This window comes from Mycteria americana, chromosome 1 (assembly GCF_035582795.1).
Source record: "Mycteria americana isolate JAX WOST 10 ecotype Jacksonville Zoo and Gardens chromosome 1, USCA_MyAme_1.0, whole genome shotgun sequence".
Classification (NCBI taxonomy): domain Eukaryota; kingdom Metazoa; phylum Chordata; class Aves; order Ciconiiformes; family Ciconiidae; genus Mycteria; species Mycteria americana.
This window is the reverse complement of record NC_134365.1, coordinates 90,496,342-90,511,195: the sequence shown is the minus strand read 5'-3', so window position 1 is coordinate 90,511,195 and position 14,854 is coordinate 90,496,342. Positions and strand designations below refer to the sequence as shown.

The following is a 14,854-nucleotide window of genomic DNA, read 5'->3' as shown; positions in this document are numbered from 1 at the left end:
GGGGGGGGGGTGTGTTTAAAAAAAAATCAAGACATTCTTCTCTCACATGATTATAAATTTGTGCTGGATCCTTGTGTACCATACTACATTTATTAATGCTATTTAATACACATTTCTAATTTTTTATTAATTTATATACACTGTACTTACCATTTGGCTGGTTTCTAAGAGGTATGTTGTTTCATCAGTTGCCAGGAAGACAAAGGATTCTGCTGTTTTTTATGCAACAGCTCACACATAGGATGTGTTGGAATTACTGCTAGCATGTACTTGGTGTGTGTGATAAATCTGGTTTATTCCTGGGTATGGGCACCTCTGCAGTTGTGCTAATCTATTTTTCACATATTCAATAGCTCCAATATAGCCTGGGCTGGACAGATTTGTTGTGTACATAGCCATTAAATGACATGTGTAGGTAGCTGTTTTTAAAATTGACCAGATGACAACAGCAAAATTCACATTTGTCTGCTTCAAAACCTAATGGTGTGACTACAAAAATCCAAGATTTAGTACAGTTTACAGTATGCAAAGATGAACCTCATGCTGGTTTGCAAAAACACTGGGAAATGGAATCATTGCAGAAGGATGTCACGCACAGAAACTTGTAAGTATCTATATAGCCTATTGGTCTTCAAAAGGAAATTCAACGATAAGGGCAGAAAGGCTTATTATGAAAGTCTTCTCTGTATGTACTGGATGGCATAAACCAAAGGCCTTATGTGAAGTAATTCCTGTTTGAAACTGATCATATCCTTTAGAAAGGCAACAAAATGTGATTGTACAATATCCAGTAGTAGAGAGTCCATCGCAGCCTGGGTTAGTTTTGTTAATCATTCTTACCAATAAAAATTAAGTATAACTTAAATCTAGTATAAAGTACTACTTTTCAGTTTCAAGCCCCTGAAATTTATAATACCTTTGTATACTGTGTTTACAAGCTATCACCAAAATTCTGTTTCCTTTGTACTTTCAGACTGGCACCAGTTGCTCCTTTGACCCTTTCTTTGGTAATTAAATTGAGCTCTCTGGTGACATAAGCTCACTATAAGACACATCTTCCAATGCTTTAATCATTATTGTCACTCTTCCCTGAATCTTTCAAAATATGAACATCTTGTCCTGTGGACTTAAGAACAGTACATACGATTCCAAAGGAGGTGCAGATATAGGTAACATAACAATCTTCCTGTTATCACTCAAGATTCCTCAATATATATGCATTTATGAATTGAATTTGCTCATTTTTCTTTAGTATTCCAATATACCTACATATTCAACTAATTATCCAACATGATGCCCAAGGGCTTTTTAGGGTTGCTGCTTCCCTGCCCCCAATCTGTTATGTCCAACAACTTGCAATTCTAGATTTTACATTTGTTTGAATTAAAACACATTCTTTATGTTGCAAATACTATTAAATAGACAGTACGACAGACTTAGCAATCTGAGACGTTAAAAAATTTATATTGTTACATCTAAACCCATCAAGGCAGAAATAATTTTCTTCTGTAATTGTAACTTCTTTTAAAATTCCTTACTTTGCAGTGGCTCGGAAAACTAACCTCCAAAACTTTCACCAAGGAAAGTTAATACTAGTCCATTGGGACAGGAGACATTCAAGCTTGGGAAAGCAAGAGCATTTGACATCACTTGTGTTTGGGAAGCTGATTCTTCCATTTCCACCTACAGAATAAAACATGAACTAGTTTTATTCCACATTTTAAAAGAATAAAGAAAAAAATTAGACTACAGATTTCAGTTGCAACAAAACATTTTTAAAAAAAGTGCTTTCTACCAGTCATTTTTAACATTTTGAGAGTTTATGGATTTTGAAGTGGAAACATCAGCTTATTTTCTTTGATTATGCTATCTTCTTTTATTCCTCTTTATTAACCCTTGAAGAACAACCCTTCCTAACTTTATTCATTTTGCTGAGTCATTATGCTATCTCGTGCAGTGTCAAGACGAGATGACAATAAATGGATAGTGTGACGCAGAACAGCATGAAATAATTCTTGAAGTTGCACATGAGTTATTTTAACTACAATCATTAAAAGAGCACAAAAGATAAGTAAAGCAGTACTTCCAGTCTGCTGCAAATACAGCACTGACTTGAGACGGGGACAGGAAGGAATGTTTGGCAGTCAAAATGTGTAATTCTCTTTGCGCTGCTCTGTAGTGGAAACTGTTCTGATGACTAGAAAAGATGAGGTTGACCTAAGGAATGCCTGAAGACCTTGGAACATTTGAAAAAAATACAACAATGGACCCTTTGATGTCATCCCCCCCAAATCTATGTGACAATGAACTATACTATGCCAGTAGTCATAGGATGAAAACAGTTTTGGGTTGCAGACAGTTCTCTTTGTTACATCTTGTAGAGATGAGAACTTGTCCTGGTATTACCCCGTATTCTTGATTTTTAGGAATACAGGAAAAAATTGGCAGATGTTTTGCCACCTGTTTTTTGGCATAAAGGATGCTGTACGTTTTATGGTTACTTTACAAAGTATTACTGGCTAATTAAGGCTATCCTCAATACCCTAAGATCGTAGTCACAGGATCATGGAGTAGAAGGCACAGAATAGGGTAGAAGTAACCCTCAGTTGTTATCTACTTCTTCCTGTCTAATGGTAAAAAAAATTCAAGTATGTCTATATCGTTAGAGAAAACTGTTAACATAACCTATTCTAAAAATTTCCAGGACAGGAGGTTTCCTGGCAATCTGTTCCAGCGCTTTACCTTGACTAACCTTACTGACGTTTTCCTATTAGTTAGCTTAAATCTCTCTTGCAAAAAATTAGTTTACTTCTGATTATTTCTTCTGATTATATGGGTAGCATAAGAGACGATGGTGTCCCTTTAGCTCCTTACAGAATGCTATTCTGTCTCTCAACTCTAGATCAAACAAACCCAAACCAAGTCGTCTAATCTTTCCCCACCAGTCAAGTTTTCTAGACCTCTGATCTTTCTTGATGCTTTCCTTAGAACTCTCCAGCGTGGCCCACGTTTTTCTTGCAGTGCAGCATCCATAACTGGACACAATACTTCAACTGAGGCCCTACCAGCCCTGAATGGAAAATAACTTCACATATTTAGCAGGCTATGCTCCTGTTTATTCACCTCAATGTGGTCTTTGCCCTTCTCACAGCAAGATGGCATTGTTGACTTATGTATAGCATGTGATCCATTGCAACTCTGGGACCTTTCTCTGTATAACTGTTATTGATAGAACTGTTACTCATTCTGTACATATGTATTGATTATTTATATGTACCTGTAGAACCTAGCATTTATTCTTATTGAATTGCATCCTGAATTTCCAGACTATGTCCATGTGAATTTGTCAAGTTCGCTTCAGATTTTAATCCTGTCCTCCAAAACACTTGCAGACTCACACAGCTGGGTGCTGTACGCACTAATATGGATACTCTCTCTCTTTCAGATTTTTTATTAAAACACCAAAAATGGAATTAAGACATTCTAAATGAAATAGTACAAAGCCTTTTGGAAGAAGAGGAGGAACTTGGATGTCCTCCTAACAGAATTTTAATGGTAGGGGAATTTGTTTGTGTAAGGTTCATTTATACCACACAATTGCTGTATATTACGTGGAGTGCTGTTTGGCAACTCCCTACACCACTTTCCATGCTCATGCTCAACACCTAGCGAAACTTGTTGAAATTAGGTCAGCAGGACTTTTTGTGGATATGGACAGAATCCATGTTGAAACAAGAGCCACAGCATTACTTCATCCACTAGGTACCATGGAAGCAGCATAGCTATCTCGTGTTTAGAGAGTCTTCCAAGGCTATTCCTGCAGCTCTTAGTATGCGTTCATTCTTGTCTTATTCTTATTACTCTCTCCTCTCATTTGCTCTCTAATGGAAGCTATCTCCTGCCCACTCTACCTCTTTAAACAGTTCAGCCCAGCTCTATCAACAGAATTATGACCTCCATTCAACCTCCCTTGCCAAGGGAGCTGAGAAGATAAGTCATAAACCTCTTGTGAGTGCATAGCAAGAGTGATTTTGAGAGAAGTGGCCAAAGTAACCAAAGTAGACAAAAGACCAATTTTTCAAGACATAGTTCTGAAAAAGAGACAATGAGATCTTTAGACCAGAAGGTGGTGATTCTTTTCAGGGCAGTGCCCTAGAAAATGGTAACAAGAACTAAAGTAGAGTTTCGTGCCACTACAGTTGGATGAACTAGTGTTAATTTTCCAGGGAGAAAGTCTGAGGAACAGGACTGTTGTGGTTTAGCCCCAGCCGGCAACTAAGCACCAGGCAGCCGCTCGCTCACTCCCCCCTCAGTGGGATGGGGAAGGGAATCGGAAGAGCAAAAGTAAGAAAAGTCGTGGGTTGAGATAAGGACAGTTTAATAGGGAAGGCAAAAGCCGTGCACGCAAGCAAAGCAAGAAATTCATTCACTACTTCCCATGGGCAGGCAGGTGTTCAGCCATCTCCAGGAAAGCAGGGCTCCATCATGCATAATGGTTACTTGGGAAGACAAACGCCATCACTCCAAACGTCCCCCCCTTCCTTCTTCTTCCCCAGCTTGCTGAGCATGACATCATATGGTATGGAATAGCCCTTTGGTCAGTTTGGGTCAGCTATCCTGGCTGTGTCCCCTCCCAGCTTCTTCTGCACCTGGCAGAGCATGGGAAGCTGAAAAGTCCTTGACTAGTGCAGCAACAACTAAAACACCTCTGTATTATCAACCCTGTTTTCAGCACCAATCCAAAACATAGTCTCATACCAGCCACTATAAAGAAAATTAACTCTATCTCGGCTGAAACCAGGACAAGGACAAAAGAGAAAACAGTGCAGGAAAAGATGGCAGACCCAGTGCCACTCATGTTCTCTACATATCACCCACCATCCTGTGGAAGAAGCAGAACATAAGAGGGAGGAATGACTGGGTTAATGGAAAATAATTGGTCAGAAAAGTATTATATGCAGTAGATTGGACTTAAATTTGGCTCAGGGTGAGAACCAGGACATTCTATTAGCAGTTCTTTCTGCATCATTTCAGCCATACTTGATTAAAGATGGAACTAAGTAGGGGGAAAATTAAAACACACTGCTATATGCTTTAAATATTTTTGCAGTTAGTCTGGAAAGATATTAAGAACCACATTTAACAAGCACATTATCTAGAAATGCTTCTCTTTTGTAACTTGATCAGGTTAAAAAGGATAGCTTTTTATCATAACTATCATTAAAGAATTTTCCGAGGCAGTATATTTTAGAGCACTAGTGTTACATGAAACTGTTTATGGACCTCATTGCTTTGTGTTCTGATTATGCCTATTTTCAGAAGACTGTCCTTTCCTAAACTGAAGGTGGTAACTAAATTTGTTCTCAATACTATTCATGTTCATTTCTGTTGTCCTTTCTATTTTGTGTTCATTTCTGGGACACTGCTGGTTGGAGAAAACAGTGTCAAAAAAGAAAAGAGGTTAAACCATCCGAAATAGAAAACTCCTTCATTCTCTTCCACCATCCTGCTAATATTTCCTTCCATATTTCTTTGAGAACCTTTCCTGTAACTCATACCTTTGCTGGTCTGTGAGACCACTGGATCAAACAACCCTCTGGTGGTTGCCTAAAATATTCTGCCAATAGTTAGCTAATGACTTGAAATAAGCTAAGTTAGTCATTTTGCAGAGGGGAACTGTGAACCATTTCTGAACTGATATGGCCTCCCCTACTCACATTTTTTATGCCAAAAAAGCTTCTCATAGAGCTTTGTGGAAAATGTTCAAGATTAAATGCTGTGCATTTCTGATGCACACAGTCCTGTAATTCCTGTAGTACTCTGTGCTAAGTCTTTCATAACAGAAATACAGAATATGCTTTTGAATGTCATCCATCCTTTGCAAAGGACTGTCCTGTGATAGAAGTACTTCAGTTATAGGCAAAAGTAACTTCCTCAAGTTGCTGGTCCCTGGCTTGTGATCAGCTGAAAAGACCAAATTGCAGAGCAAGCTTTTGCAAAACTGTCTCCACTAATTTACTGGTTGGTTAGACTTTCCAATACAGGTTTTGGAAAGCAAAGCAAAGTTCTCCTACTTGGTTAAACTAAAAATTAATTTCTAGAGCAGTTCTAGTCACTGAGATTATTAATAATGTAACAGGTGTAACTGTAAAGCCAAAACTGACAAAAGTATGTGGACCATGGAAGACACACTGCTTTACATCATGGAGTCGTAAAGGCTAGCTTCATTAACAGCTGCCAATATGTACATCTAAGAACAACTGGAAGAGTAAAACATATCCTTAGAAGCACCATAAATTGTTAGGAATTTGTTAAGGCACAACTCAAAGCCCTCTGAGAAGAATATATGTTTCTGTTACATAAGTTTATGTATTTGAATTTGTTTGTTTCTTTTCTGTGTTCACTGGATAATATCTATTCTCTCACCTTTCCTTCTTCTTGCTTTACCAGGTCATCAGGTGGTGGAGGGCCTATTTTGCTATGGCTTGCTTTTGTAGATAGCAGAGATTTTCCTGATTTTTGTTTGATGGACTTATCTTTTTTTCCTGAAGCTGATGTAACAGGACAAATTACGGTTGGAATATGAACAGAAGGGATGTTCAGAATTCTTGCTAAGACAGGATCTGTTTTATCATCTAAGGAAAGGAAAAGTAACATTTTTAATGAAATTAAGTTTCATAAATGTAGATGGCCACATTTTATTTTTCTACAAGATTTTGTGCACTAAATTTTACCTGAGAAATAACAACCTCGGTGAGGGAGTTTATTATTTCAGATAGAGGGACTGAATATATGCAATTTAGAAAATCTTTCCATAGACTGACTACTTGTCAGCCTAAAAGGCATCTTGAAACTATTGTTCCCCACAGGTCGTCACTTTTCTCTCAAAAATAGAAAATACAATTTTAAAAATTCTTTTTTACCTCCAGAATACTTAGGTAGATGGAGACATTTTGGGTCTAGTATCTAGGAAATGATCACTGTTGTTATGCTTTATCATGGGCTGATCCAGCATGGACCGACTCCAGCAGTTTTGCACTATGCAGCTCTATTTTGCTATAATGATTCAGAAAGATTCTGATTATCTAGACTTGCTAAGACTCTCCCAATTCTTAAAGGCCAAACATTAGTGTAGCCTCCTAAGCATATTGACAGGAAGTAGTCATGTTGCCTTCCAAAACAGTTTCTTGAAAATAAAATTAATACAAACTAAGATTTTCTGTAAAACATTTTTGTTTCAATGAACTGACACTTCTCTTTAATCAGAAAAACCCAGCCAGCTATAACCTTAATGCTTTTTGGAAAGATTTTTTTTAATCATCTTTTGTTGCTTGAAGGCAGCCTAAGTCCCAAACCTACAACTCATGAAATAGCACCTTGTTTCCCATCCAGACAACTTAAACAATTTAATTCTTGTTTGTTTTGGAGAACTTGTTACCCCAGACGGAGCAACTTATTATCCCCATCTTAACCACACCCATATAAATAAGAACTGAAAACACCAGTGAGCAAAACATTATTATCTCAGAAACCATCTTTTGAAAACCTTTTTTAAATAAATAAAGAAAGCTTGATTTGCTTAATAGTTTCTACAAGGTATGACGTTTAATGACAAGTCAGTCATTTCAAGAATGCCTTTAGGAAGACTTCCAAAAATCCTTTTTTTTTGTTTTGGTGAAACTACATTTTAATTCTGCTTCTTCTAATGAACAATATTATTTAATGTGAAAACTGATATATCAGGCAAAGAAAAGTTAAATAACTCATTGACAAACTGCAAGCCAGACCACATTCAGACAAAGAAGAAAAGAAATGCATCTGGAAGCATGCTAATAGAACATTCCGGTGTAAGATCATAGCATTTTCTGTAATGCAGATGAAGTGTTAGTATATTTTTGGTTGAAAAAGGTAAAAGGTAGGCCTAAGTGCTACTATGTCCACTGTTTCCAGAAAGGTTTTGGCATAGATGGTTTTAGCTCTGCAGATAAGAAAATGCAGAGGCCACCTTAAAAATAAAGTTCTAAACTACTAGAAAGGCTGCCTGCATGTTCATTTGCCTTATGGATGAGTCTGGATTTATGGCAACTGCAAAAGTGACCCAAAATTTAAGACTAAGGCTAGAAGAAACCTTAGATCATCTGGTGATAAAGTCCTATTTAGGAGTCCATGTATAACAAGCCTTCCACCTCAGTTTTTAAACCTTCAATCTCAGTTTTTGTCTTGGTGCCAGCATTAGGGAAACACACAGATATCTGAATATATCCATGACCTTTAGTCTGAAAGGGAAATTTATACCACCACAAAGATTTTTGAAATCCCCATTTTCATTAGCTGATGCATGAGAATCTGATGCTTTGTTAGGTGGCTCTGCTTTCATGTACTGACATTTATGCTCCGAGGCTTTTACTGCTTATTGGAAGTCTGAGGAAAGGCGAACAAATTTGTTTTATTTGTATTATAGCTGAGAATTTATCTCTAGCAATTATGTAAAATAGGAAAGTTTAAAATTCTCCATGGGGTCCATTCTGATACATATTTATTAGACAGCATGGCCATGGAATAAACAAGTAGTCGTACCCATCTCCAGGTGAATGGTGAGAAGAAACAGCTGACTAATAAACTTTGACAGAGCTAGTGCTTCACAGAAAAGTAGGATAGCTGAAATGAAGGACTCTGAGGCAACTGTCCAATAAAATCATTAGTGAATGTAATCCATCTTATCAGGGGAGTATAAATATCCATGTGAACACTGCAAACTGGGTATAAGGAAGTTCTTATATATAGTGAGGGGAGCTATCCTTCACAGCTACCCATGCTGTGAAGTGAAGCACAATCAGTTTCAGATGACACTACTTTCCAGAGTGCTGAATTTAGGAATAGAAGCTGTTATAGGCTCTTGACCCCTAAGGAAATTTCACCTACCCCTTTACCCTGGTTGCCCTGAAAAATGAGAACATAGTGCCTAAGGGTAACAATGAAAAACGGTGGATTGTTGAGGCTGAGGGAAAGTGTCTTTAGAAATCTTGAGAGATGGGAAATTCCAGAGGACTGTCAGATTAAGGAAGGTTTCCTTCCTCCTGCACACACATGCAGATTTCTAGCACTTGGAGTTGTACTCTCATGATTTCATCAAGGCACAAAGAGCAAGTGCAAAGGTCCTATAATACCCAGAGATGAAAGCCCTGCAGGTGCTCAAGCAGTGTCAGATTCACAAAGCGATGAGGAGCTTACTTCTGAGTCTGGTTTTAAGGTGGTCTGAAGTTAGATTTTGGTCATACTACAGAGAACAAATAATAATTCAAAACTTAAACAAATATTAACATTTAACCAAGAAATTAAAAAGATGCATAAAGATGACAAACAGCCTGATGCCTTTTGTCATCTTAGCTTCCCTAAAAGAGCAGCTAAAAAGAGAAAAACCATAAGGGAAAAAAAAAAAAAAAAAAAGAGAAAAACAATAAGAAAAATGAGAATTAGAGAGGTTCCAGAAAATTATTTCAGTAATGCAGAGAAAATGAGTAATTTGCACTCAATTTAACCAATCAGTGGAGATAAACTGCGGATTACATGGCGTACCATTCTACATTAGGGATGGATAGCATATGAGAATAGTCTAAGCCAGAATATTTCTGGTCAGAATTTTTCTGAGCACTTACGATACAAACACCCACAAGGGGAATTAGGCATAAACCAATGATTGTAGAAAAACTGCAAAGAATCAAAGAATGCCAGTCAGCAGTGCTGCAATAAAGGTCAACATGACAAGGATTATTTTAATGTAGAATAGGATGCTTATGGTAGATGTGAAAAAGCCTGAACATCACAGCTGACATATAGGTGTTAAATTAGACGTGTCTCTCTCATGCCAAAATACAGGTTTTCACAGTCCACTACATTGTGGATGCTCTCTTGGACCAAGTTTAAAAAGTCCTTTTTTAGTAATTAACTTGCAAAATGTATTTGAATAATTAAAACTGAGTGTATAGTTGAATGGTTTACCACAGTCCAAACAAAGATGCATTCAATTAAATGTTTTCGTATTTTAAGAGCTGAAAAATGCTGGGATTATTTTCTGATTAGAGGAGGGTTTCACTTTCATACGTATGATGGTTTCAGTGGCCTTTCAAATGTAATGGAAACAAAAAGCTCTTGGTAAAAGCAGACACTATTTTCACTGTGGTTTTGTGAAGCAATTGCTTCCAGTTGGTGAATGTGTTTATTGAAAGGCTGAGAGAAATCCCTCACTATGTCTGCACAACTGTAACCTAAAGTCCAATTCCTAACGTTAAATGAAAGTTCCATAATCACCTATATAAGTTTACAAAAATATTATTTCTTGGAAAACCAAGAAGACTCCTCAGCAAATCACATTTTCTTTGGCTCAAATTAATTGGCTGATTTTGCTTGGCTACTTAATAACAATACTTGCCAGTTTCTCCCTGCACTGCTCTGTTTTCACAGTAAGTAAAAAAGCACGGAGACCTCCCTCCATTTTGAAATTTGAATCATAGAATATTCTTGACAATGTAATCTCATCTCTAGCCTTGCTGAAAATTCCCCACCATGTAGTAACAGCTGCCGAGAAAGGCAGAATTGCATGCAACAAATTATTAGGTTAAGGAGCATATGAAGAGGGGAAAAAAAAAAGAAAAAAAAAATTCCCCCTAAAGTTCTCGAATATCCTCTTATATTTGCTTACTCTACCTGCTGCCTTCCCTGTAGGTCCATAATAGCTCAGGGACAGCTGGATTCCATTTTCCAAGGTGGCTGAAAAAGATCCAAACTTGCTCACAGCTTTCTTTTGATTTTTCAATTTTCCTTTAAAAAAAAAAAAATAGAATGAATTTTAAAGATAGCAACACATACCAGAACCACCTGACCTGCAAACCAATGACTGGTGTGAACAGTGGCACCTCAATGTGGATGACTAACCTGTAAAATAGATTAATACAATACAGGGAAAACTTTATCATTCCACTCATAGGGTAGTATATAATAGTCAGTTTTGTGTAATATAGCTGTGATTTTTCATCTAGAAATTGCATTCTAATTAGCTAAGTGCGTAAAAATAGGTTTAATAGCAACAACTAGTGAAAAGTCTCTGTGAATTTAAACAGCAAGAGAACCTAGTTCTGGAGTCAAGGATCCTTGTTTCTGTTCCCTACTTGGCTGACAAGAATGCTGAACTGCTCATTTCTATCACATGTGGCCTATGCAGTAATAAAAGTCAGTCTCTCAGGTATTGTCACAGGGACCGTATCTTGAGGAGAAAGTAAAAGAAAGGAGAAAAAGTTGAGAAATCAGATCCAAAGATATGTCTGGCATTTGTGAAAGTGCATCAGGAGACGAGCCCACTTAGGGGTGCAGGACAAGATGTCATGTGATGAGTACTTGATCCTTGAAAACCACATGAACTATGCAAGGTAACACCTCCGAGACAGTGACAGTGGATCCTACCTTGCCTCTAGTTCAACTCCTACTGCCTTAAAGAAAGGTGCTGCTGGTAACCCTTGGGATTTCCAGTATGGGGAACAGCTTCTTAAAACTGAGGAGCAGCAGAGAAGACTACAAAAGAAGGTTAAGGCAGACACCCAGCACCTAGCCATCTCCCAGTTCTTTCATCAACAAGGCACACATGCTGAGACCTCATCTGCTCTATTTACTGTCTGTCATTGCAATGTTCATTGGTGACTACCACCTGCAGGATGCTGTTTTGCCATTTTGACTCCATTAAAAGCTCACCATTGTACCATTCAGCCACTGCCAAGTATCCGAGTGGATTGATTACTTCCTTACTGCTTTTCTATACAGTACTCCTGTTTACACAGGAGGAAAGCCTCTCACTTGGGCCAAGTGAATACAACTTGCCTCAGATGCTAGCACTGGTGATTGAAAGTACCATTTGGCAGACCCCAGAATGATACAGGACTACTTTCAGAAAGGCAGACAAGAAACATCTCATCTGTGGAAGGGATGCAAATTTTCTATTCAGACAAACTACAATTACATCAGTGGTGGCAGTTAAAGCCAAGGAGAGGAGCAAGAGCAGGATGCTTTCTAACACTGATGAAGATTAAAAGAGCTAACACACCTACCAAAAGTTATACTTTTCCAATACTCTTCAGTTCAGTGAGGGCAATTCCATAGTGCTTTTGGCAAACATATAGACAAATCATTACAGACTGGCTTCCTTCTTGGAAACACTCTCACCTGGGTTCAGAAAGGATTTGGATTCAATGCTTTCTCAGTCTTAGCAACATGTCAACCAGCAGTAGAAGTTGCAGAAAGATCTGTTTCCACAACAAAGGTCTTGAGGAGGCACTAATGCTACAGTCATCTGACCCAGAAAAGGAGGTCCAGTTCCAAGGGGGAAATATTTCCTTTCAAGGGCAGACATTTATTCTGGTCACAATGCATGTGATTCAGTTTGCATCTTCTTAGGCTTTCCCAGGACACATTAAGATCTGAAGTAGTCCTCTACTAAAGAAGAAAATTGTTTTCTTAAGGAATGGTGACTCTTTTCATTGATTTCCTTGCTTTGGAAAAGAGACTGGCTTGCACCTGTTGACCTGTACTGTGCTTCTACATCTTGGTAAGATCTCTCTACACAGTGAGCCAACTGGATTTTTACTTCTATTTACAGAACACTGATCTTATTTACCCTCTGCCAGTAGGAATTTATTTTATGTTAGTTGATAAGGTTTGCATCCAATTACTAAATATGTCAAACTATTTATATCAGAGATGTCAATCCACTAACCTGATCTAATTTTCTGTTCTTCGTTACTTTCTTGCACTTGGATTTCTTTTAAGTTTTTCTGGGGGTCTGTGATATGAATGAAGAAATTGTGGTTGTCTTTTATCACTTTCACATTTACCGAAGTTAGATCTGCAAAGCAACGAGATACTATTATTGCTCCAACCAAGCTTCAGAACTGCCACGTGCCCAAAAAAAACCCTGCACCTGCAACTATAAAGCACACACAAAAAAAAACCCTGCTCAGAAGTGGACTGAATTGCTTAGTAGTAGACCAAGATGACAAAATTAAGGTTAGCTGAGTTTAGACTAAGTATTCAAAAACTTCCTGACATCTAATGATCTCAGAGGCTGTGGAATAACCCCGTTGCTTAGATATATTGCATTTGACTGGACAAATTATTGGAACATGCATTCTTGGAATACCATACATTGGTTGCCATTGAACAGATAAATATGAACTGATTTTTCTCCATTTCTAATTTTCTGGTACTTTATTTGTTTATCAATTGTTAACACGCTACAGGAAAACGTAAACATTAGTAGTGATAGAGGCTAATATGGAATGACATGGTACTCTCACAATGTCTTTAACTGAATTTCTACTACTGAGAGGTGAAAAGGCATTTATGGATCAAGAAACTATGCCATCAGTTAGTAACTGAGTCAAAGCAGCACATAAAAAATTAAAGAATCACCTTTTACAAACTCTATCTTCTCTACTTGAATCTGTCCTCCATCAGATGGGAAAAGATATTTACTGGTTCCTGATACTTGAATGAGATCCTCCCCTGTATTGTAGCCAAGAAACTAGAAAAACAAGTTTTAGATTATGTGTAAATGAGAAAGGCAGAAGCCATTAAAGAGGCAAATGAAGGACAGATCATCAGGATCCCACTGTTTTGGTCAACATTTTTTGCTTAGATATTTAACTAATGTAATAACGATTTTAGCAAATACATAGCATGTTATTGTCATATCCAAATAATTTATCAGTTACTAATTGAAGTAACTTGTTACACATGAGAGCAGAATCTGGTCCTTCAGTGGTATGGAGCCATCATGGAAACTGAAGAGTAGCAAGTAGACTGGCAGCTTAACATATAATGGGAAGGAAAGAAAAATTCTGGCCAAGTACAAAGAGACTAAGTACAATGACATGGCATCAGATAAAGGGCAGATAAGGATTCAGCTTTCCACCCTCTAGATTTTGGAATTCAGGCACTGTAAATCTGATTCTTAGATTTCTGTGCCTTCCAAAGAGCCACAAATCGGCAAAAATTAGGTGACTGTACTCAAATAAGTTCAGACTGAAATGGTACCTATCTCTGAGTCTGAAGTCTGTACTCAAGCAAGTTTAGACTAAAATATATTGACCTACGCAAGTTTTGAATGCAAGGCTTAGACTCTGCAAACATAAAGCAGTGCAAACTGCCTAAAAACTGTTTGGACACAACTAGTGAGGAGTTCCCTCTGTAAGAAGTATCTCTCTGTTAATATAACAGGCAGAATAGCTTGTATTAGGGCACTTCAACATAATGAATTTTGAAACAGGAAATGGAAGAAACAGTGAACCCCTTTTACTTGATTTCCAATGCGGACAGCCAAATCTCAGAATCGTAGAATCGTTTAGGTTGGAAAAGACCTTTAAGATCATCAAGTCCAACCGCTAACCTAGCGCCGCCAAGTCCACCACTAAACCATGTCCCTAAGCACCACACCTACACTTCACTCCAGGGATGGTGACTCAACCACTTCCCTGGGCAGCCTGTTCCAATGCTTGATAACCCTTTCAGTGAAGAAATTTTTCCTACTATCCAATCTAAACCTCCCCTGGTGCAACTTGAGGCCATTTCCTCTTGTCCTATGGCTTGTCACTTGGGAGAAGAGACCGACACCCACCTTGCTACAATCTCCTTTCAGGTAGTTGTAAAGAGTGGGAAGATCTCCCCTGAGCCTCCTTTTCTCCAGGCTAAACAACTCCAGTTTCCTCAGCCGCTCCTCATAGGACTTGTGCTCTAGACCTTTCACCAGCTTCATTGCCCTTCTTTGGACATACTCCAGCACCTCAATGTCTCTCTTGTAGTAAGGGGCCCA

The 14,854-nt window shown here is 38.0% G+C and overlaps 1 protein-coding gene across 1 annotated transcript in view; it reads right to left on the bottom strand.

Annotated features, from left to right (window-relative positions):
• The window catches only part of SPAG17 (sperm associated antigen 17), a 115,125-nt gene that overhangs the window by 35,806 nt on the left and 64,465 nt on the right, over nt 1-14,854 (bottom strand). Inside the window, exons 21-25 of the mRNA XM_075493024.1 lie at nt 13,456-13,567; nt 12,761-12,889; nt 10,705-10,818; nt 6,427-6,635; nt 1,563-1,683 (exon numbers count right to left, since the gene is read on the bottom strand). Coding sequence (XP_075349139.1) covers nt 1,563-1,683; nt 6,427-6,635; nt 10,705-10,818; nt 12,761-12,889; nt 13,456-13,567 — 685 coding nt within the window. The remainder of the gene's footprint in view (nt 1-1,562; nt 1,684-6,426; nt 6,636-10,704; nt 10,819-12,760; nt 12,890-13,455; nt 13,568-14,854) is intronic.